The 26218-nt window shown below is 32.7% G+C and overlaps 2 protein-coding genes across 2 annotated transcripts in view; one reads left to right on the forward strand and one right to left on the reverse strand.

Moving 5' to 3' along the window:
• The window catches only part of Oct-TyrR (Octopamine-Tyramine receptor), a 1115181-nt gene that overhangs the window by 502082 nt on the left and 586881 nt on the right, over positions 1 to 26218 (reverse strand). The gene's annotated exons all lie outside the window — the stretch shown is intronic.
• LOC141487438 (uncharacterized) lies at positions 14958 to 16521 on the forward strand. Its single transcript, XM_074186516.1, has 3 exons — positions 14958 to 15139; positions 15590 to 15777; positions 16226 to 16521. Exons 1-3 carry the CDS (start codon positions 15066 to 15068, stop codon positions 16372 to 16374), a joined length of 411 nt encoding a protein of 136 aa, XP_074042617.1. The 5' UTR covers positions 14958 to 15065; the 3' UTR covers positions 16375 to 16521.

Consider the following 26218-nt stretch of genomic DNA (forward strand, 5'->3'; position numbering starts at 1 on the left):
ATCGTTCAACCTTCATCAGATCTGCAACTTCAGTTGTTTTCACGAAACAGACTTAGGATAGGGTATTCCGTCGAAGGTCAATTGACTCATAGTAGGTGGCTCTTCTGTTTCAACTGACAGGAAGGTCGTTTCGTTCGAGACTGTCATTTTGTCCTTTTCCTGTGCTGATTGAGAAAAAAAAGGTGTTAGTATTCGTTGACACGTAAAATTACATGATATTTCAATCATCGTTCATTGGGTTATACTTTAGAAGACAAATTTTCAAGCTGAGGCTATACTGGTGTTACGATTTGGCGTATTTTTGTTATATAACCACGGCTATACTCGTTAGAGGATTTTTGAAGAATCTCACCTATATCTGAAAGGGACTATCGCTCGTCCGTGGAATATACAGGGCGTTCCAATATCACGAATTTACAGGGCGCTACAGAAAATCGGACCGATTCGGCGTGTGCCATACTCTTCGAGGAACACGCAAGTTTGAATGCTATCTTTTTCTTTATGATTGTTCATTGCTAAGATATCACGTTGCTTTGTGACTAACTTATACTTCATAATTGTTAGAGGTGTGAATGCATAAAATTTGGTAATGTCGCTATTTGTATATAATTGCATATTTTTGAATAATTCAGCTATATGTGCGCCTGAGCTCAAGTGACATTTATTAGCGGAACTACTCCCCTTATTGGAATTGATATGTATGCATTCTCCTTCCTTTTCTGCTTAATATTGAATTATTTATAGTTGCCAAATACTTACTTTTACCTACTGAGTTTTGCTCATAGTATGAGTAGAGTTAGATAACGTTTGCTCACTTGCGTCATACGCTATATATTTGCTTGCTACTCTCATTTATATGCCAGTATATCAATTTGTTGAATTGAGTAAGCTTATTGTTTTCTTTTGTTGAATATTCAATGCCTGCTTAGTAGTTTAATACCTACGCTTCCAGTCCAGTGGTTAATTTTTTTTATAGGTTAATGTTTGAAAATCCTGTACTACATGAAAAACTATGATTATTGTTGTTAATAAATTGGTTTAGTACTACGGTTGTTGTATCAATCAGAGTTGGTCAATTGGATAATTGAGTTTCCGAAATCGGGTATTTGTCTGGAAATTTACGGCAAATGCCCATTTGCCATCCGACACCTGTGGGCGAGAAACCTACCCTCTGATACGGCTCAGTGTTGAGGTTTTATCTATTATCTCAGAATGTAAGGTCATATAAGGAAGAATTATTATGTCCACTTATACAATATTTCTATCTCTACATCATTTCTCTACATCATTTCACATGATTTGCATGTGGAATGTATACCAATATCTGCACATTACTAGTTAGGACGGTCTTTCAACGAATATTATAAACATATGTCCCCTAGTCTCTTCTCACTCTCTCGAATGAGAAAAGTTACATTTTTATTTCCAATGGGATTTCGAATCAAGCGATTTCCCATTTGAAGTAAATCCAAAAGTTATTCGATCATACTGATGAATTACCTTGAAATAAAAAATCGAGCTAGACAAGTCATCTCCATCGCATGAAATTCAGTGAAGAGAAAAATTACATTCCTTTGTAATTGTCTAACTCAAAGAAATAAAAATCAGTAGAGATGAATCACATATCTACTGAATACGCTTGACATGTTTTATAATTGGTTTCACATAATTTGTAATTTCAGAGTTAATTTTCTTGCCGAATGACAAAAAATATATATAAATAATAATAATTGAATAATAATTAAGTCGGTACAAGCGAGTCCAGTATATTAACATTGAAACTAATTATTACAGTTCATTGTGCGATTTTGCTTTACAAAAACGGCAAAATCATACAATAAACTGTATTAATAAGTTTTGATATGGATTTTCGTCAAGTATCCGCCAGTTCTATTCAATTATTAACATTGAACTTTGATAGTTATTATTTCGAAGTAAATTTTTCTTGATCTTTTCAGGTATTTTCACATTATGGACGATGGGAATACTCGAAAAGGTCGATAACAAATGTAAATTTTTGTTTTCGATGAACACGAGGGTGCATATTATGAATATTTTTTCTTTGCACTCCTTTCTGTTCTACTTTTGATGAAACTAATGATCTCTTCTCTGATGTCAAATGACTATATGGAAATATTCGGCCAATGAAAGCCTGAAAAATATAAAAGACTGCGCTAACTAACACTTACTGATCACCTAAATGGTGATCATTATAGTTTACTTTCCAATATGCCTCCCATTGCCTCATTGTTATGGGGCAATGAGTACAACATAGGGAGCTTCAATTGGCAGATAAGCTCATTTCAGAAATTGTCATATGACGACTCTAGCACAACAGAGATTTAAATTTAAGGTGCTAGACTCGGAAACAGAACACCAAATTGAAGATGAAAATATGTCAAAAATATCAATGATAATACAAATTACATAATATTATCACAAGATATAGGTGAGAATAATCAGTTGGAAGTGAAAAAGGGCTCACACTATCCATCACAGGAAATGAAGGCACCGGATTTTTTTCAATTTGATGTTTCAGTAAGCGGGCAGTAAAGATTTTTGCATTGATTAATATTTCTGATGTACTGTTTTTGGAACCTTTGGTGTAGTAATGAATATTACTGGAGTTTTTTCCCAACACCAAATCGTTATTTCTACACCTCGACACATGTTTCGATCACCAAGTGATCATCTTCAAGAGGAAGATAAAACTGTTTTATCTTCCTCTTGAAGATGGAACTTTCAACACGTGATGATTGACTGTATTGCCAAACATGCGCCAAACTAACCGAGTGTTATGAGGAAACAAGTAACTGAGGCACCAGTCAATCTGATAATAACACTGATTTTCAAACATGACTCAACCTCTGACAGAAGCACCAAACTCTTACGAAGAATCGAAATAGATGAACACTCCATTCTTGCAGACCACTGTTATAATATTCATGCAGTCATTGTTTACTGTGGTTCTGACGTTGAATCTGGTCATTATTACGCCTTGGTCAAAGACTGGTTCAAGTTTGACGATAGTCGTGGAACTAAGTGTTCTGGCGATGTATTGAAGTTATTGGAGCCTCTGGAAACACCCTACATTTTGTTTTATGAGATGTGGATGATGTGGTGCTGCAGGTTTTTCCGGGTTTTCCTGCAGCTGAAAAAGCAAATGCGCCACTAGAATCAATGAAGTCGCCCCGGAGCATCAAATAATTTTTGTTTTTGTTTTATAATTTCATGATTTGTATTTTGAAAGTGTTATTCACACAAATTATCATCAATTAATTCAAAAATATTATATTATATGAAGATTTGATAATTTTTCTCTGTGCTCGGCCATATTGATAGCATATATAAGGTTGCAAAGACTTAAGGAGTGGTTTATTGATGAAGAAATGCAAGCAGTAATCATCTCCAAAACTTTTTGTCGACCAAAATGAATCAAATAATTTCCGTTAATCATACAGAACTCAAACTTCTGTAAACCGATTATTTCAGTTGTTTTAATCAACTGATCCGTATCCCGTATAAAAAACTTCAAAATAACGGAGGAGAGCTTTCAAATAAAAAGTCATCATTCATTTTCTGCATTACCCAGTCTTTAAATAGTAGGTAAAAGTGAGTTCGCCTAATTCCATATTTTCAATTAGATACCACTATTGGGACTGTATGCATGTACGCAGTTACATAATTAATAAAGGTTTTCATTCCCTGGAGTTGAAGAATATCGAAGTGTTGGTACTTGAGGTTTAGCTTAATTGGAATATCAAGTAATTATTCCACAGACTTGCTTTTTCCTATTGAATTTGCTATTGAATCGAACTCAACAAGTCACCTCAAAACCACAGTCGAACGTGTATGCATATTTTCTGGAGCAAATATTCTAATTCACGCAAAACCTTTGCTTGTGCTTCATGATATCAATAAATCGGCTAATGCTTTCAATTAACATTTTTATAATTTTCAGAAACGCATCAATTCCCTAATTAAACCGTGTTTATCATGTATTCATGAATACATTTTTATGTACTCCTTGAATGTTCATTCAATAAATTGTTTTCATGAATTTGATAAATTTGAATCATATTCGACATAAAAAGATTCATCATTACTATGAAAATCACTTTGCTGTTACCATAAAAATAGTTCATGATGATGTTTTCATAAGTACAATGAATCTTTGGGCATGAATGTATTTATTATCTCTAACAATAGTTTTCATTCATTCGAGAAATTTTTTCATGATAACACTGAACGATATTTCATTTAGATCATAACTGGTGTATATTAATAAATAAATGAAGTCTCATAAACGGTTCATGATGACCAGAAATATTTTTATTATTATCATGTATATCTTTTGAATATGATTCTGTTTCAGTCATTCACAAGAATATCGGCTTTTCTCGTATTGCTCTTTCATTATATGTCAACGATATCAACTCTTGTAATTATTAGCCTTGTGTACCGGGTAAGCAATTTTGATAATTCCTGAGCCACTTAAGCATCATGTAACCATGTAACGAAACATGAATAACTTGGTTATATTAAGATAAATTCTCTAGCGAGAAATTGACATAACACTTTTATTTGTTAACATATGAAATCATCAGAACATAATCACTAAATTTTATATGGTTTGAAAAAAGACCCGAATAATTATTTCATGGCGACGTATAATCAACTACGATTCTCCTCAAAGCTGGAACTTGTGCAACAAAATTATTAACGAGGTATTGCGATTCAATATAGTCTAGTTCACATATACTTTTTTTTGTAACATTTTTCAGCCCTGTCCAAAAATCACGACCAAGGTGTCATTCGATTCGTATTTTTGCCTAGAAAGTTTTAGGAAACGTCCGAAAACGCGTCGATAAAAATTAAAAAAGTTATAAACAATTAAGTGAAAAAAATGGGGCTTTAGTTTTTTCTTGATATCTCGAAAAATTTAAAAAATTTTGGAAATTTGATGAAGATTTGAATAGATCAATGAATTTGCGTAAAAAAAGTCCCGACTCCCGAAACTGTATCTCGATTATTTATAATTTTTACAGAGCCCTGAAAATAGAGCCAAAAGCGGGTAGTTTGGCTTCCGCGCGCCTTTCGTCACTCTGACATGAAAACAAAAATAATTATTTGAACATATTAAATGTGAATATTAAGGAATGAAAAAATTCATGTAATGTTGGGATACATCAATAAACAATAATCCGCAGTCAAAACATTTTTATTTCGATTTTAACGTTAATAACTTTTTCTGAATTGAAAGGTAATATAAAAATCTCTATAATTATTAAATTAAAATCCTGGCATTTTTTTCCTTTGGTGAAGTTATCCTTAATAGGCAAAAAAATAGATTACCGTTGCCAAAATGAAAAAATTGTTATTTTCTATTTTTTTATTGACAATTGAAAATTATAATTTTATAAAAAATACATTACAATTTTTTTTTATTTTTTATTGTTTCAATGTCTCATGGCTAAAAACTAATCATTGATATTTTTTTTTAATTTTTTTACAGCTATTGTTAATACATTTTTTATAAACAAATAATTTGTTTATAAGCATTATATTATATCAATGGAGAATGCATTATATTAATGGAGAAAAATCATGATTTTTAGAATAAAAATGGTTTATTAAAAAAATTTCTTTGTTGCTAAAAAATGAGTTTATTAATTAACAATCGTATTTTTTGCAACTGAATATTGAAATTAAGGAACCGTTTTTTTTTCTAAAAATCATAAATTCTATTGATCTTTAAGGTTTTGAAAAAACTTCTCTTTTATTCTTTTTCTAATTGTTTATTTAAAAAAAAATGTTATGAACAAATAATTTTTTTAATTTTTTTTTCAATACTTTGTTCTATAATAAAAGTAACTATGTGTTTGTTTTTTTTAAATATATTCTATTTTTTATAAAACTTTTAATATTGTGATACCTTGATACTTGTCTTTTTCATTCGCTCCTTCGCTTTTATAACTATAATAACTTTCAAACTATTGCAGTTATGATAAATATGCTTCAGGTCTTTTTTGTTCATTATGAATTTATTAACAATTTAAGCCTTTTACTTAAGTTGTAGTCCTATTATTTATTCAATTATTGATCGTTATTTATTAAAAGAAGAAAAATTTTTCAAGTCTCTTCAACATAAACTTCGTGTCATGGAACAATAAATCATAAGGATTTTATTACTTGCACTTTTAGTAGTTGTAGGATCATCAACATTCACTTATTGTCATATTAGTATGAAGTTTGAGAAAATTAAATGAAGCAATCAGTCATTCTGTTATTTTAATTTTAATGAGTTTTCTCATTAACCTTCTTCAAATTTCCGATGCTCACAATTTTTTCAAAACCTTAAAGAACAATAGAATTTATGATTTAAAAAAAAGTTTCCTTAATTTTAATATTTAGTTGCAAGAAACGATTGTTAATCAACAAACGCAATTTTCAGCAACAAAAAAATTTTTCAAGAAACCATTTTTTTTCCAAAAATCATGATTTTTCCAATTAACATAACGCAAAAAAATAAATTTCGAATTGCTTGTAAATAATAAATTTATCAACAATACCTGTAAAAAAATTCAAAAAAAAATTATGGATTAGTATTTAGTCATTGAAACAATAAAGAATTTAAAAAAATTGTTATGTATTTTTTATGAAATTATAATTTTCAATTGTTAATGAAAAAATAGAAAATAACAATTTTTTCATTTTGGCAACGGTAATCTATTATTTTGCCTATTAAGGAAAATTTCACCAAAGGAAAAAAATGCCAGGGTTTTAGTTTAATAATTATAGGGATTTGTATATTAACTTTTAATTCAGATGAAGTTATTAATTAACAAATTTATAATTAACCTTAAAATTGGGATACATTTTTTTTGACTGCGAATTATCATTTATTGATGTATCCCAACATCACATGAATTTTTTCATTTCTCAATATTTACATTTTAATATGTTTAAATATTTTTTTTTGTTTTTATGTCAGAGTGACGAAAGGCGCGCGGAAGCCAGACTACCCGCTTTTGGCTCAATTTTCAGGGCTCTGTAAAAATTATAAATAAACGAGATATAGTTTCGGGAGTCGGGACTTTTTTTACGCAAATTCATTGATCTTTTCAAATCTTGTTTCAAATTTCCAAAATTTTTAAAATTTGCGAGATATTGAGAAAAAACCAAAGCCCCATTTTTTTCGCATTTTCGGACCTTTCCTTAAACTTTGTAGGCAAAAATACGAATCGAATGACACCTTGGTCGTAATTTTTGGACGGGGCTGAAAAATGTCACCAAAAAGAGCTGAATCGAGTACATGTGAACCAGACTAATATGCGAATATCTACAAACAAATTTGTTTCATTCAATCGTGAGTTACCTATTCTGTTCAATAATATTGCTATTTCAAATAAACTCCCTCATCATTCTCTACAACGATGGTTTTTTTTTTCGGGAATCCCAGAATCGAGTGATCTTTGAACTCGTAACTTATCTCCGATATTTCGACCTATTACTCAATAATTTCCAACATCTTGAAATTTTCATACCATTCCTTTCAGCATACTTTAGAAAGACTTGACCCTATTCATTATTAAAGTTCCGACCTCGAAAACTTCTTGGAATTGGATTCAAGCAGAATTCCGACTTGATTTGACGATATCTTATTGCATGCTCTATCGAAAGTTCGGAGGAAATTAAATTTTCAATTCAGTTTTCAGTTAGTGAGATGCGATTATGTCTCGTACCGCCATAATTTAATTGTACTATAATTGAAGGAAAAAGTGAACTCATACAAATAATTTTGGGAAGAGAAACATGACGATACTAATTCAATTGTTTAGCAATTCAACAATAGTATCAAGTGGTTGAAAATATTTTCCGTTTCGTGAATTTATATCTCACTAATACCGTGACATTTGCATGAGAATTCCATACCGAGTATTCAGTTTAGTGTATAGTTTCTCTTATTAGTGAATATATTAGAATGATAATCACCGCCACACTGAATGTGAGGATAAATGACTAGTACTATTTGCCATTCCATAAAGTAATATCGGTCATATGATGTTTTTCGTAAGACATATAGACAGATGGACCACAATAGTTCTCAACAATCACGTTCAAAATGATCACCACCTTAATGACTTTTGTTATGGGATGGTATGTACATATTACCATTATTACTCAATATATGTAAAGTAATATTATCGAGATACTGACAAACTCCAGGATGGATTGGCATACGAATAATATTTTTTGGTTCATTGGTGGAATTGAACCTGTGTCCAACAACAATATCAAATTTAGAAATACTGTGTGTTCAATCACCAATCGAATATGCTCCAGCGGACACATCACAGTACACACCAATAATTCTCACTCCATTTAATATCCACACGCAATGCTGATTCATGAGTTTTATCGTTGCTCAACACATTGGCATAGAACCAGAAAAGTTCAGCAATGCTGTATTTATGTTTGAGATGTATGTAATGATGTGTCCGAATTTCGCATTTCAGTGTGTTGTTTTTTATATGTAGGAAAAATAATCCGTCGATATTATCCTCAACCTCATTTTCTTGTTGCAGTTCTTAGGATTTGATAAAAATATCAAACACCTCATCGATTTCATCAATGTCATATGCCTCAGGTAAAACTTTTTTGATCGTGGGCTGTGAGTTAATAACGTAATTATGCTCTGCATCTATATTGAATATGGAGTTGTAGAAGTAGAAACCTGCAATCCTAGTCCATAATTACTAGCGGTATCAAATTCGATAAGTGGGTTGAAGTTGGCACTCAACTCGCCAGAGTACCCTGACAATGGAAACGTTTGTGACATGACTGATGAATTTTCAGTGATACCCGTCCTTTCATTGCTGACAGAAAGAATTGTGGAGTGATCGTTCCTTCTTGAGTGGCCTATCTAAGTCATCCATACCATTATGTGTTATAACATTAACAACAATTACTCCATAATAAGCACAAAAGATTTTTCTCCTAGGTGTTGCTGAGCTCATTTTAACATATTATATTATTGATAGGTTTTGAAATATGGGAAAAATGGCGAATCAATTTTTCGGAGAGTATGTATGAATCAACAAAATTTCCAAAGTATTGCACCTACCACTTTTTCTGTATGCTACCTCTTGTGTCCCTAAACCGCATCTATTTGGTAAAATATCAGCCGCAAATATCGCTCGAAAATAAGAAATTATCTCAGCGTAATAGTTCAGGTCGACGTTGAAAAGAGTTGTTCGAAGTCGCAAATTTATGAGGTTTTTGAATTTCGAGTCTTCACATACACCACTGATCGTTCACGATGAGGCTTTGAGTAGATCCCACTTTCTTTTCATCATGAGTGATTGCCTTCATGTGTTTGTTATGACGAGTAGCCTCACTCAATTGCATCCTGCTTGCTCTCACTACCTGAACTGCTTCTGTTATATTAGCTGAAGCGCCAGCTGAACTACCTTGTGCTGATCAACCGGCAAAAATTGAAATGGTTGGTAATATTCCACCAATTTTTGGAATTAGTATAATTTATCCCGCCTTGTGAAGAACGATTTTAGGACCGAGAGGTACAAAGCTACTATCTTTAGGGATTTCAATATCATTCTAGTCTTCTAGTTTCTTAATAGCACTTCTCTTCGCCTGTATACGTGGTTTGTGTGATGACTCACACCCTATACTGAATCGAAGCTTTTCTATATTATATTTCTTATCAGCCAAGCATCCCATTTCTCATAGATGGAGATGTCTTTGAATCGACTTAATGCAGTTTTTTGGAGCTCTTGATTTGCAATGTGTATGACGGTGAGGTCTCTTGAAATTTGTGAATATGCAATATCGTGCCTTCAGTATGCTAAATCGAGTTGATTGATACGTTTTCTGTATGATTTCGTGCCAGGTTCGCGATACTGATAACCAGGAAAGTGTAATTCAAATGGGAAATCAACGATGAGAAACCCTTCACCGGTTTTATTTGACTGCAGTTGATTTCATCTGTATCGGCTCATATTTCCCATTCAAATGAAGGATTCAATAGAGGGATCTGCTTGTAGAATTTCTAACTACCATATTATAAGGCGCACTGTTTACCAGAAGGACCAGTTTTCCATTGATACTTTTGAAGACAAAGTGAGGTGTTAAAGTGGTGTTGAACAGCGTCGCAGATCTTCACTGCCACTATCAGTTCAAGACTTGATTATTGGACTCCAGAACTGTGAGACGACAAATTTAATGATTTCTCCACTGACTCAACATCTCGGATTACGATTTGCAAATGTTTATCTTCATTTATTCGACTGGTAGCTGGTCGGTTCGACGTGAGTGCTTTGTTCACTCACTCAAATCGACCGCCATGTTGGTCGGTGATTCTAGCCCCAAGCTGAACGATCCATTTCCACTTGCTCTCGTCCAACACGTGTTGGGAACCACACGTTCAAAGGTAACACCTCGTTAGTCCTTAGCTCGCACAAGTTTTGTGTTTCGTTCGTACGGGGTGCGACAGCTGGTTAACGGAAAAACAGATTTTTTTTTAAAGATCAAAGTCTCTCTATCAACACAAATATTAGTACTCACGTGATGTACTAGCTCCAATTTAAGGAGTTGGGGTTTCACACTCTAGTCAATAATGCAGCTGAATTAATAGATCATATCAGATGACAATCCTGATTCAGTAATAATTTTCAATGTTGTTGTGTGTGGAGAACGGGATGTTAGGCATTCTTTTTCCAGCATGAGAACCAATAAAACTGTGGATTGCTTCCATCTGGCACAGACATATTTTCGAATCTCGAAACAGTTGATCCAAAACGATTAAAATTTTATTGTACTCTTCGAACAGGATAATATGAATCTCAACCATATTTTTTAGACAATGTATCGTCACCAGATACAAGCAATTTCAAGGTATGTGTGTGGAATGTTGGGTCAATAAATATGAATTTTCCGTTATTAATTAGGATAGAGTAGTGCAAATTAAATGTTATCGTAGAGGATTGCATGATTAGATGCTCTAATATATCTTTGACTTTCTTGAAAAAAATTGATTCATTCAGGTGTTAGATATTTCAGACGACATTTCATTGAACATAGTTTAGAAATGAACATATTATGTAATGATGATGAAATATGTTTGAAAAAAAGTTAATTGAAGCAAGGATGCAGTTCGAAAAAAATCCTAGGTTATCAATTAGCACACGAGAGAATCTATGAGACAATTATCTTACCTTTGAAAGCAAAATCAACTAATATTCAAGGATCATCTGAAATGAATCAGAGTGCTACGCTGATGTCATGAATGACATTTATGTGAAGGTATGACATTTGTCAAACACAAAATAATCTATACATGTTTAACTTTCTCCGTCAGGTTATATGTTGAATTTATTGTTTTTAACTCATTTTTACTGCCCTGAAGAAGTTTCCCATTAGAAGCGGAAGCTTGGCAGAGTAGAGCAGAGTTTTTGATTTTTTGACTGAGAGACCCGTTAATCTATTCTGCTGTACATTTCTCCAGTCGCTAAGATTATACAGGGTGTTCCTTAAACCCATGCTAATATTTGAGGAGATAGTTCTTAGACCCATTTTAAAGAAAAAACGTCCTATGGACGTATGTCCTAAACGCCTTAACTTTTGAGATACAGGGTGGCAAAGTTTTCAAAAATAATCAGTTTTTTAATCATAACTGAGATAATTTTGTAGACATCTTTGGCATATTTGATACATATATTCCATGCCTCAAGGCGCATTTTCTGATGTACAATTTTCCAAATTTTCTCTGCCAGTGGCGTACGTACGAGTTTTGAAATGTATATTTTTGGCGAAAAAAATACTACGCCACTGCTTTATCTTGAATTAAAAATTATTTTTAAAATCTCCATACATTTTTGAGCACATTTGATTTGCTGGGTTTTCTTTGTCCGACGCATGGTTTTCGCTCAAAAAATTAAAAATCGCTTTAATTAAGGATACATTCCTTAAAAATCTTATGCGGTATCGTGCATCGACTGAAAGCAAACTAAGAGATCAGATTTGTTGCAAAATAATTGAGGATCTAAAAGGTATTTGTTTGTTGTCAGATGCACTGTTCTCAATTAAAATTATGTCATAACGCAGCACCGCCTAATAATTTTTGAAAACATAAATTTAATTATCCTGGAATAAATGACGTGTAGCAGAATTTATTTACTGCACCTCTTGGAAATATGGAGTTTGTCGATATGTGATTTCTTTTAAAGATTAAAAGCAGAAAAAACAGCGTACCCACCATAGCAATAAAAAACGAATTCTCTGTATGTACAAACGTCAGTAGCTAATATTGATGTTGGTTTAAAGTAAGGTGTTGGTGTTAAAAACTGTCACAGCGCGTTTTGATTGATTTTGAAGTGTTATTGAAGTTATTTTGGTAGTCCGCTGTTTTTCTGAATATATCAGTAAATATGGTAAATTATACGAATGCGGAAATGGCGCAAATGCATTACGTATATGGCCTTGCCGATGGTAATGCAACAGAAGCCAGGCGCATTCATCAGGAAAGATATCCTATTCGTGCCTTACCAGATAGCCGAACCTTTTCAAATATTAATCGTCGACTTGGGGAAACTGGTAGTTTCAAGAAAGGGACTCCGGAAGGTAGACCTCGTGTAGTAACTACTGAAATTGAGGAAGCGGTGCTGCAAGAAATTGAGGAACATCCTGAGACGAGTACGAGGAAGATCGCTAGAACTCTGGATATTTGTCATCAAATTGTTTGGCGTATTTTGGTTGATTTTTTGTTATACTCATTCCATATTCCAAGAGTGCAGGCATTACTCCCCAGAGATTTTCCACAGCGTGTGAACTTCAGTCAGTGGTATCTACAAAGTATTGCACTAAATCCGCAGTTTGAGACACGAATTTTGTTCACAGACGAAGCAAATTTTTCTCGGAATGCTATTCAAAATTTCCATAAGAATCATGTGTGGGCTGAAGAAAATCCCCATGCAATAACCGAAACCCATTTCCAACACCAATTTTCGGTTAATGTATGGGCAGGAATCATAGGTGATCATCTAATAGGCCCATTTTTTTCACCAGGACGCCTTGATGATCGTTCTTATTTACACTTTCTCGAAGAAGACTTACCTGGGTTATTGGAAGATGTGCCACTTGCGTTAAGGAATCGAATATGGTACATGCACGATGGCGCCCCTGCTCATTTCAGTGTAATTGTCCGAAACCATTCAAGTACAGTTTATCCTAATCGTTGGATAGGTCGCGGAGGACCTCAGCAATGGCCAGCAAGATTCCCCGATCTCAACAGTTTAGATTTCTTTTATGGGGTCACCTCAAAACTCTTGTGTATAAAACTCCCGTTAATACTTTAGAAGATTTAAGAGAGCGAATAGTTGCCTCGTGTGAAACTATATGAAATACGCCGAGAATATTTGAACGGGTGCGTAATTCCATGCGTAGAAGGGCGGAAGCATGCATACTAAGTGCAGGTGGCCACTTCCAACAATTTTTATAATCAGTTTTGGTATTATTACTAATTAACAAATTTGTGCTATTCGTTTAGACTTACTGTCACAAAATAAAATAAAAGTCGTTTTTGTGAAAAATTTATTTTTTTGCAGGTTATGTTTTCAAATATTATTAGGGAATGGGTAATGCGTTATGAAGCAAGTTTCAGATTCTCATTCATTTTAGAATTGATCTAATTTCTTAATTTGCTTTCTGTCGATTTTTATATTTTTGAGTGAAAATCATGCGTTGGACAAAGAAATATCAGGAGATCAAATTTTCTCAAAAATAAATGAGGATTTTAAAAATTATTTTATTTTGAAAAGAAAGCATTGGCGTAGTACTTTTTCCCCAAAAATATTCAATGCGAAACCCGTAGGGATGCCACTGTTTGAAAAAATACAAATTTGTGTACATCAGAAAATGCGCCTTGAGGCATGGAACATATGTACCAAATATGCCGAAGATGTCTACAAAATTATCTCAGTTATTATTAAAAAACTGATTATTTTTGAAAACTTTGCCACCCTGTATCTCAAAACTTAAGGCGTTTAGGACATACGTCCATGAAAAGATGTTTTCTTGAAATGGGTCTAAGAATTACCTCCTTAAATATTAGCATGGGTTTAAGGAACACCCTGTATAATCTTAGCGACTGGAGAAATGTACAGCAGAATAGATTAACGGGTCTCTCAGTCAAAAAATCAAAAACTCTGCTCTACTCTGCCAAGCTTTCGCTTCTAATGGGAAACTTCTTCAGGGCAGTAAAAATGAGTTAAAAACAATAAATTCAACATATAACCTGACGGAGAAGGTTAACCTTCCGGGACTAACAGTACGTCTCTGAGACCGACGATTACGAATTATTCCGAATACGGCCCGATTGCTAGCGTTACAATTTTGCCCTTCTCAGTACCTTCCTAACTGATCAGCAGAGACAACCAACGAGACTGTTAAGTTAATAGGAAAAATGGTTCTGTTGTGAAGCGATCGCTTCAATCAGGTCAACTATTCATCGATCCTTTTCTGGCACGTTATCTCTTAAGGAGAGTAGCTCTCTTTAAATATATATTTCTTCTTTCTCTTGTTCATTAGATTTGTAATTAAACTATTTCCCTTCAATAATTAAAAGCCACAGGGTGATGGCGCTACTATCGCGACATGGAGTGTAGCAACGTTGACGAAGTTCACTATTTATCTCTACAAATGCCAATGCCATCATTCAACTGTGTAAAAAAATAAATATTTATAGTTATTGCGTAGAAAGTAAAAACTTAACTCGTAAACATAGTTGAAGTATAGCGCTTTGAATTATACGATATATAAAAATTTTGAAAATAAAGGAAATGAAAATAGGAAATTATTATTGTGAACACCTCCATAAAATTCGATATGAAAGACGGCAACAGTGTATGTTCGTGATTTTATTTACCTACCTAACTTGACCTAACCTATAGATCAAAAACGAAACGACCCTGTTTGCTGTGGTTTATTACATTTACTGTGATATTGTTGTTGTCTTTTCAATCTGGTGTAAGTAGAGATATTTAAAAACAATGTATTGTTTAGTGTGTGGTTGTGATGAAAATGAGGTGCCCAAGATGCATTGCTTTCCAAGGAATGCTGAGAAGTAAGTACGTAAAATGTGTTTCATATGTTTGTGTCTGTTATGAAATATACTACATGTCCAGAGCATTGCAAAAAAAAACTAGTTGACGAAATGTATTTTCGCATTATTGTATCTTGTTTTGTCATACAACACTGCCTGATACGTTTTATAGCAGATATATTATAGTAGATAACATAGAAAAACTCCAATCAAAAGCAAACTGTCATAAGCCATATCAGTGTAAAATCTGATGTAATCTAACACTTTTGCAAGGTATATAGCTCAAAGATAATGAAAATATTGGTTTGACTCCATCTCAACAATTGGAGTTCTTGTAATCGTTTAATGCTTATTTAAAAGATTAAATTGTGTTCTGATAACTCATATGCCTAAACTGTAGTACATGAGGGTGGGATATTGAAAAAGTTGCCTTTACTTCTTCTGTTTGTAACTATAGTTCAAATTTTTTAGGTGTAAGTTATGGCAGGATAGTCTGGGAATTCAGTATCCAGGAAATATGAGACATTTGAGAATCTGTAGCACTCATTTCAACAAAGCTGACTATATAGAGAAGTCATGGAAGTTAAAATCCAATGCTCTTCCAATTAAATTTATGGGAGAAGAACAAAATGTCAAAATAAATGAGGAGAAAAGGATAAGTAAGTAGTATTAAATAGGCTGTATATTTTATTATATTTATAATTATAATCCTATATTTTAAATAACTTTCAAAGGTAAAAAAAATCTTATTTTTTATCAAGGTTATATGTAACACTATTAATATTTAATTCATTATCTCATCTTTAGTATTTTTGTGTTTTTTTATATCTCTTATATAAACTTATCTTTTTTGACATACTATCAATATAGTGAAGTATAATATGCAATACAGGAAAATGTAACAGTTGAAGATCAATCTTTTAATTCTCTCACTGTATATTTTGAATTTGTTTTTTTGTGGTATTGTAATTCATCTACTTTATAAATATGTTTGAAAAAACCTTTGTAAACTTACTTTTTTAACAAGTCAAATCATATACTATGTTGTTAATGACTGTGTAAAATTCACATTATTTTATTATTGTAACAGTTTTATTTTTTTTACAGATATTTTGGATTATAAAATTATTTTACCATTGTCACCAGTAAATAAGAATATTGTGGTTACTGAACCTATTCCTGGTCCAAGCAAAGAAATATGTGGCAAGCCACATATTTCTTTGCTTGGAGAAGAGGTGCAAGAGAAAAATGCGTGAACATAGAGAACAAAAACAGTATGCACATGCTAAAAAATTACAAAAGTTCGAGCACTCGTAAAACAATAAAATGAAAGAACATGTATTTACATTATTATATTAACATGAATTAATTTTTTGTAAATAAAATATTTTGTTGTCTTCTAATTTGTTGTCTTTTTTATATATTATTTATTATGTTTAACCAAAAAAGTATGTTTTATTCAAATAATAAACATTAATTATAGTCATAAAAATCAAGATAAATGTATCAAATAGCAGCAACATTTATACTCAATTTCTTAGTAACGGATATAATTCTACACATAACTAAAGATATTTCATTATAATGGGAAACATAAATCAGTAGCTTGTCTGCGAAACACAACAAATCTCAATTATCTGAAATTGAGTTGGGACTCTATTCTAATATTGCAAATAGAATAACATCGAATGGATATAAGTTAAAATACTTATATCCAATCAATGTTATTCTATTATTGATACTAGAACTGAGTTCTCACCCAATTCCTGTTAATTGTGGAATTGTTGAGTTTTGCTAACAAGTAACAACTAACTGAAGTTTAAACGGGGGTCTAGAATACCTGGCATAATATTTGAATTTTCCCGCCACACTTTCAACTTTCCGAAGAGGACACGAATAATGCCGAAGCTATGCAACTTGACTGCGTGTCATAGAACTAAAGTCTGGGGTTGTTAGTTCTATACTGCACGCCCTCTACAAATGGCTTTCTTTACAGTTCGCCAGTGCAGTTTTCACCGATCAAAATTTTATCATTAAGTTACTCGTCTCGTTGGTTGTCTCTGCTGATCAGTGTCTGCTGAAGCGTTAAAGGTGGAAGTTGTGACTGTTTTCCTCATTTGAGATTTTACGTGATCCGTCTCGAAGACCGATGTTAGTCGTCCCGTAACTGTTTTGATTTAGTAAAGTGGTAAGATAAAAAATTTTTTCTTGGAAATGTTATATTTTTTTAATAGTTGGTTAATGGTTTCAGATAAAAATGTCTTCATAGTGTTACGAGGAAGAAGTCAGAAGACTTTAACAGCTCTTTGAAGAGGTAGATAGCGATATAGAATTAGCTGAAGACAGTGACGGTAGCCTAGAAGAAGATGAGTTATTGGTTCAGGAGGAAAACTCGGATACCGGGCAAGAAATGTCCGAAGATGATATCGAAGAAGATGCTGCAGAACCTGAAACCACAGGTCTGTTCGTATCCCTTGTTTCATTTCCAAAGATGGCACCAGATGGAGAAAACATTTTACCAGATATCCAAATGTAAGAACACGATCAGATAATATTATAACAAGGTTACCAGGAGTAAAAGGTTTAGCAAAAGAGAAAAAAACTGCAATTGAAATATGGAGTTTATTTATCACTGACACCATGTTAGAAAAAATTGTCGTACACACTAACAGACAAATAGAAAGGAAACAATATTCTAAGGAATATAGAACAGCCAGACTCACTGATATTGATGAACTGAAAGCCCTACTTGGGCTGCTTTATATTTCTGGAAAATCAAAAAGTGGTCGCCAAAATATACGCGATCTGTTCAGATCCAATGGCATGGGAATAGAGATTTTCAGATTGACAATGTCCCTTGAAAGGTTCAAGTTTTTGCTGCAAAATATCCGAATGGACGATGTTACTACAAGAACAGAGAAGGTTAAATTAGATAAACTAGCAGCAGTAAGAGAATTTTTTGATGAACTAAATGAAAATTTGCCCAAATATTTCTCGCTATCGAAGTATGTAACTGTGGATGAAATGTTGTGGTCATTTAGAGGTCGCTGTGGATTCAGAGTCTATATTCCATGTAAACCCAACAAATATGGGTTGAAAGTTTATTCTTAAGTAGACGCAAAAATGTTTTACACTGCTAAAATGGAGATCTATTGTGGTACACAACCAGTGGGTCCATATAGTTTAGATACATCCAATATTTCACTAGTGCCAAGGTTATGCCAACCCATATGGGGCTCACACCGTAATCTTACTATGGACAATTTTTTTAGATCTATGTATATATGGATGGTAAAATGGATTAACAGGGTCTCTCAGTCAAAAAATGAAAAATCAAACTCTGCTTTACTTTGCCAAGCTTTCGCTTCTAATGGGAAGCTTCTTCAGGGCAGTAAAAATGAGTGAAAAACAATAAATTGAAGATATAAATTGACGTAAAAGTTAACATGTATACGATTTTTTTGTTTTATGTCAACTTTTACGTCAATTTATATCTTCAATTTATTGTTTTTCACTCACTTTTACTGCCCTGAAGAAGCTTCCCATTAGAAGCGAAAGCTTGACAAAGTAAAGCAGAGTATGATTTTTTATTTTTTGACTGAAAGACCCTGTTAATCCATTTTACCATACATTTCTCCAGTCGCTAACATTATCCAATATATATATATATATATATATATATATATATATATATATACAAAGATTTTATCGAGTGTGTATGATGTACAAATCAAAAATGAAACAATTAGTGGACATAACACTCCAAAAAGGGGGGCAAACCGCGGACACGTGTTTCTGGCTATTGGCCTCATCAGCGCGGTTGGCTCCTGTTGTTGACTCCGTGCATATGTGTTGTTTCCTGCTTTCGGCAAACAAGTGTTGCCCACCTTTACACTTGGCTGCACCGCGCTGATGAGGCCAATAGCCAGAAACACGTGTCCGCGGTTTGCCCCCCTTTTTGGAGTGTTATGTCCACTAATTGTTTCATTTTTGATTTATATATATATATATATATATATATATATATATATATATATATATATACATAAAACGTATATACGTAAAATATCAATACCATCTCCATCTCTCTTTGCCTCGATTACGTCACATGCTTCTCTCGCTCTTACACACACATACACATCTTTATATGGAATATTTATTCTTTCCCAAATCTTAATATATATTCCTATCTTCAACATGATAATGACAATTACAACTTCCCTAACATTCTACGGAAACGAAAAAAATGTCAAATATATAAAATAAGTCAATTTCGGTCCCGACAAAACTAACGCTATAAATACCCATCATTCGCAGTTACTTTCAATATCTCACGTTGATGTAGAGGCTAAGGACAATGTCTACCACGCGGACTTCCTGGTTTCGATTTTCATTACTATGAACTTTTTTTAATTAAAATCACGTGACTGGAACGAGACAATGGGGCCGAGGCGTGAGGCCCAAAGGGGGCCGATCGGTGATGCGGAGTACTAAGGGGGCCGAGTTCCACGCTCTACGAAACTCATTCCATCCTGCGGCGATGACGTTTTCCCCACTTCCGTTTGCGCTCGTACATGAAAAAGTGAAAATGAAATTGAATATTTCAAAAGTCATTTTTTCCAATAAGAAGAAATAATAGTTACTGATCAATAATTTTAGCTCAAGGTAATACTTACTGAAAGGCAATAATGCTTACCTGAGGAATTGTGCTGAAACGGTACTGCGTAATGTCGCAAAGCAATCAACTCCAATTCTCCTCCAGTCGGGATTCACTTCTTGATGGTAATGATGATATCACTGCAGCAATGAGTATGTAGAAACTTGAAAAGTTTTCCATACATACATACATATAAATATATATATATATATATATATATATATATATATATATATATATATATATATATATATATATATATATATATATATATATATATATATATATATATAGTTGAAGGACAGTCTTTGCTGACTAGTTAAGAACAAAACTTGGGAATTTCTTTGGGTGAACAGCAGAACGGAAGTGTACTCTTATAACACAAGTTATTCCAATATTTCGATAAAATTTATTATCATCTTCAGGGAAAAGCTACAAATGTTTTATGGTGATAATACAATATGAAAAAGTTATTTTATAATAAAAAATTTTTTTATACAACTTACTGTTAGTGAGGTTGGCCGTGTCGAAAAGAATGTTATATCTAAACAATTGAAACATGTCAATACAATAAAATAGTCATCAAGTTAAAAGAGGTAGACACCTCACTGGATACAAAGAAGAATAATGAATTAAAACTTTTAATAAAAATCGTTATTTGATTTAAAATTATGGGAATACCGGTAAACGCCATGTGCATTCAGAAACAAGAGAGAGAGGCATAAGACAGTTGACATATTGAAAATGACAGTTGTCATGTCATTATATTATAAAGGTGTGTTAGTTTGTAAATGATAACAATCTGGAACACAAAGGGAACTGATTATGGAACAAGTGTGATCAGAGACATCTGCTGTTCTGTAAGTAAATAAATGAGAGAAAATCCACAAAATCAAATATATTAATTAATTAACAAAATCCTCCGTGGTCTTGAGGAATGGAATGAAGAAAATATTTAATCAAAATAAAACCCTGCCTTAGGGAGGTTGGAAGTTTTGTTGAAACAAAATCAAATATTATGAAATTTATATTGGAGAAGAGAACCCAGAATTATTGTTCATTTGGAAATTATGTAAATTTTTATCAATGTCTAATAAGAAGGCATAGATTCCACTGAGATGATCAATGTCAGACCTTTTATTAAGGCAGTTATCTGATTGTAATATGAAAGACATTTCCAAAAACAATCTTTTAGATGTATTTCTTTCAGTTGATAAAATTTTTGCTGAATTAAAGTTCATGTTATGACCTTCTTTGTAAACATGATTGCTGAGAGCACATCTCTCAGGATGTAATCTACTGTCACTCTTATGTGACGAGATTCTGTCTTTTAGTAATCTTGACGTTTGACCAATATATTCACTACTACAATTTAGACAAGGAATGGAATAAATTAGATTAGACTGAAGGTTGATGGGAGTTTTATCTTTGAGTTTAGAAAATAGTTTATTAATGGTGAAAATGGTTCTAAAGGCTATTTTTACATTTAAATCTTTGAAAATTCTGCATAGCTTTGGTGTCATATCGCTTATGTATGGTAAAGAGGAGAATAATATAGGAACTGGAGGTGGATCAGTCCCAATTGTGACATTGTCAGACACTAAAGGATTTTCATCCAACTGGTTATTATTATTGACTTGCACGTCCATGGTAGACGTGCTAAATAAGATCTTCTTAAGTAGAGGATCTGGGTAGGAATTATTAATGAATAATTGGAAAAGTATATTTAAATTTTTTTTATGAAAAGAGGGATCGGAAATCTGCAGAATGCGATTCTTCATTTGTTTGACCAAATTAATTTTCGTTGACAGCTTGTGGTATGACCAATAGTTCAAGAACCTCCCAGAACTGATAGGTTTGCGATACCAATCTATGCGTAGAGTGTTATCTGGTGTTCTGATAACTTTTGTATCAAGGAAGGGAACCCATTGTTCGTTGTTCTCAGTTTCGATGGTAAACTGTATGTGAGGGTCATAACTGTTGAAGATGTCCACAATCTCAGATATTCCATCTTGAGGAAGGGATAATATAATGTCATCGACATATTTTTTTATGAAGAAAAGATTAAAGGGAAGTACCTGTAAGACCAAATCTAGCAGGTCATCCATGACATATGCTGCTAAAATGGGGCTGATCTTAGCTCCCATTGGAGTACCAAAAGTTTGTTTATAAATTTTACTATTAAATGAAAAATAAGTATTATTAAAAAGGAAAGTTATGAGTTGGAGGAAATCGTCTTTATGAATGTCACAAAATTGACTAATACGTCCCCATTTTCTATCAATCGATCTAAGACAAGTGTCTAAATAGACATTACTAAAGAGGGATACGACGTCTAAGCTAGCAATTACATAATTGTTGGGAAGTTTCATTTTGTTGAATGTGGAAAACACATCAAAAGAATCTTTAATAAAATATTGATTATCATTTTCATAAGCTTTAGTTAAAATGTCTGTTAGAAAGGAAGCAAGTTTTTCAGTGGGAGAACCAATTGAAGCAATAATGGGTCTAACAGATAGGGTTGGTTTATGAATTTTAGGTAAAGCATAAAATTTTGGTAAAATACCAGTATAATTGGTGAGACGTTTTTTTGTAGGTTCGTCAATCTGATTAGATTCAAATAATTGTTTAATTAACTCATTACAGTTACGTTGAACTTGTAATGTCGGATCTTTATTTACTTGTGAATAAGAATCACAATTTTCAATAAGATTTGTAGAAAGGTTGATATATTGGTCACGATCAAGTATCACAGTAACATTACCTTTATCAGATTTGGTAATTACGAGGTCTGGATTATTTTTTAAGAAGCGTTTTGTTTTTAAGAACAGATTTTGGAAGAAATTTCTGTTCAAAAGTTGTTTAGAAATTATAAAATTTGTAATAATGTTAGTAGAACGTGCTACTAAGGAGTTTCTTTCACTATCATTGGAGATAGTGGAGGTGATGTAGTCAACATCAGCTAAAAGATTTTTTATGGAGAATGTGCCATCAACGATGGGTTCAATACTAAATTTGGGGCCTAGAGCCAAAAAACTTGAAATATCTTCAGGGATACTAGTGCCTGAAAGATTCTTTAACCATTCTGGTTTGGTAGAGAGTTTTAATTTATTCATGGCTGTTAATAATTTGTTAAATTTATTTAAATTCTTTGATCTAATTTTATGAAAAAATTTATTGAAAGAGATTTGTTGTCTTCCAGACAACAAATCTCTTGGTTCTTGAACTATTGGTCATACCACAAGCTGTCAACGAAAATTAATTTGGTCAAACAAATGAAGAATCGCATTCTGCAGATTTCCGATCCCTCTTTTCATAAAAAAAATTTAAATATACTTTTCCAATTATTCATTAATAATTCCTACCCAGATCCTCTACTTAAGAAGATCTTATTTAGCACGTCTACCATGGACGTGCAAGTCAATAATAATAACCAGTTGGATGAAAATCCTTTAGTGTCTGACAATGTCACAATTGGGACTGATCCACCTCCAGTTCCTATATTATTCTCCTCTTTACCATACATAAGCGATATGACACCAAAGCTATGCAGAATTTTCAAAGATTTAAATGTAAAAATAGCCTTTAGAACCATTTTCACCATTAATAAACTATTTTCTAAACTTAAAGATAAAACTCCCATCAACCTTCAGTCTAATCTAATTTATTCCATTCCTTGTCTAAATTGTAGTAGTGAATATATTGGTCAAACGTCAAGATTACTAAAAGACAGAATCTCGTCACATAAGAGTGACAGTAGATTACATCCTGAGAGATGTGCTCTCAGCAATCATGTTTACAAAGAAGGTCATAACATGAACTTTAATTCAGCAAAAATTTTATCAACTGAAAGAAATACATCTAAAAGATTGTTTTTGGAAATGTCTTTCATATTACAATCAGATAACTGCCTTAATAAAAGGTCTGACATTGATCATCTCAGTGGAATCTATGCCTTCTTATTAGACATTGATAAAAATTTACATAATTTCCAAATGAACAATAATTCTGGGTTCTCTTCTCCAATATAAATTTCATAATATTTGATTTTGTTTCAACAAAACTTCCAACCTCCCTAAGGCAGGGTTTTATTTTGATTAAATATTTTCTTCATTCCATTCCTCAAGACCACGGAGGATTTTGTTAATTAATTAATATATTTGATTTTGTGGATTTTCTCTCATTTATTTACTTACAGAACAGCAGATGTCTCTGATCACACTTGTTCCATAATCAGTTCCCTTTGTGTTCCAGATTGTTATCATTTACAAACTAACACACCTTTATAATATAATGACATGACAACTGTCATTTTCAATATGTCAACTGTCTTATGCCTCTCTCTCTTGTTTCTGAATGCACATGGCGTTTACCGGTATTCCCATAATTTTAAATCAAATAACGATTTTTATTAAAAGTTTTAATTCATTATTCTTCTTTGTATCCAGTGAGGTGTCTACCTCTTTTAACTTGATGACTATTTTATTGTATTGACATGTTTCAATTGTTTAGATATAACATTCTTTTCGACACGGCCAACCTCACTAACAGTAAGTTGTATAAAAAAATTTTTTATTATAAAATAACTTTTTCATATTGTATTATCACCATAAAACATTTGTAGCTTTTCCCTGAAGATGATAATAAATTTTATCGAAATATTGGAATAACTTGTGTTATAAGAGTACACTTCCGTTCTGCTGTTCACCCAAAGAAATTCCCAAGTTTTGTTCTTAACTAGTCAGCAAAGACTGTCCTTCAACTATATATATATATATATATATATATATATATATATATATATATATATATATATATATATATATATATATATATATTTATATGTATGTATGTATGGAAAACTTTTCAAGTTTCTACATACTCATTGCTGCAGTGATATCATCATTACCATCAAGAAGTGAATCCCGACTGGAGGAGAATTGGAGTTGATTGCTTTGCGACATTACGCAGTACCGTTTCAGCACAATTCCTCAGGTAAGCATTATTGCCTTTCAGTAAGTATTACCTTGAGCTAAAATTATTGATCAGTAACTATTATTTCTTCTTATTGGAAAAAATGACTTTTGAAATATTCAATTTCATTTTCACTTTTTCATGTACGAGCGCAAACGGAAGTGGGGAAAACGTCATCGCCGCAGGATGGAATGAGTTTCGTAGAGCGTGGAACTCGGCCCCCTTAGTACTCCGCATCACCGATCGGCCCCCTTTGGGCCTCACGCCTCGGCCCCATTGTCTCGTTCCAGTCACGTGATTTTAATTAAAAAAAGTTCATAGTAATGAAAATCGAAACCAGGAAGTTCGCGTGGTAGACATTGTCCTTAGCCTCTACATCAACGTGAGATATTGAAAGTAACTGCGAATGATGGGTATTTATAGCGTTAGTTTTGTCGGGACCGAAATTGACTTATTTTATATATTTGACATTTTTTTCGTTTCCGTAGAATGTTAGGAAAGTTGTAATTGTCATTATCATGTTGAAGATAGGAATATATATTAAGATTTGGGAAAGAATAAATATTCCATATAAAGATGTGTATGTGTGTGTAAGAGCGAGAGAAGCATGTGACGTAATCGAGGCAAAGAGAGATGGAGATGGTATTGATATTTTACGTTCCTATCGCAAGCAGGTGTTGCCGATTGTAAGACACATCGTTGTTTATTTATTTATAATTATAAATCATTGTATACTGAAACATATATATTTGGATTCCTTATGGTGAGAACGTTTCGAATCCATAAAAAAACGACCACTTCCGGTCTTCACTTTCAGTCTTTCGATTTCAATTATTTCAACATCAATGGATTCGTTTACATGTCATGAAACATAATTAATCATTTGTCGAAGACAAAAGGGCATTATAACCTATTTTCACTATACTAGCCGGATCAGATCGATGTGGGTACACATTTCAAATGATTTCATTTGTAGATTATGAAAAGTATAATATACAGTGTCTAATGTGAAATAACATAGAAAGAATTGCACATTCAAAGGAAATCATTGAACAAACTTGAAATTGAAAGTTATTGGGTTACGAACAACTACGAGTGTAATCCAATTACAGGAGTTTGATTCATAACACAAAATTTGTTGATAAAAAAAATCATCGTATACTGAAACATATGCTATTTTTGGATTCATCAGGGTGAAAAGGTTTCAAATCCGTTAAAAACAGGTCACTTCCGGTTTTCACTTCCGGTCGTCTGATTTCGACATCAATGGATTCATTTATATTTAATTTTTTTTGTCGTTACTTGTGTATTATTTCATTGTGATTTGAGTTTTTTTTGCTTGATATAATTGTTAGTTTTTCAGCTATCCTTTTCATTTTTCAATTATTTACAGATTCTTTCAGGGATTTCAAATCAATTGTCATCATACTAGACAATGGAAGTTCGAAATGATATAATAAATAACTGGC

The sequence above is a fragment of the Leptinotarsa decemlineata genome, unplaced genomic scaffold (assembly GCF_025532065.1).
Source record: "Leptinotarsa decemlineata unplaced genomic scaffold, Ldec_3_MD MMD2_P_RNA_scaffold_2, whole genome shotgun sequence".
In the NCBI taxonomy this organism is placed as follows: domain Eukaryota; kingdom Metazoa; phylum Arthropoda; class Insecta; order Coleoptera; family Chrysomelidae; genus Leptinotarsa; species Leptinotarsa decemlineata.

Excerpts from the sequence above, each read along its gene's own strand:
- LOC141487438 (XM_074186516.1), top strand. The coding sequence starts at position 15,066 with ATGTATTGTTTAGTGTGTGGTTGTGATGAAAATGAGGTGCCCAAGATG. Across the intron at positions 15,140-15,589 it reads TTTCCAAGGAATGCTGAGAA|GTGTAAGTTATGGCAGGATA; the intron begins GTAAGTACGTAA and ends CAAATTTTTTAG. Across the intron at positions 15,778-16,225 it reads AAATGAGGAGAAAAGGATAA|ATATTTTGGATTATAAAATT; the intron begins GTAAGTAGTATT and ends TTTTTTTTACAG.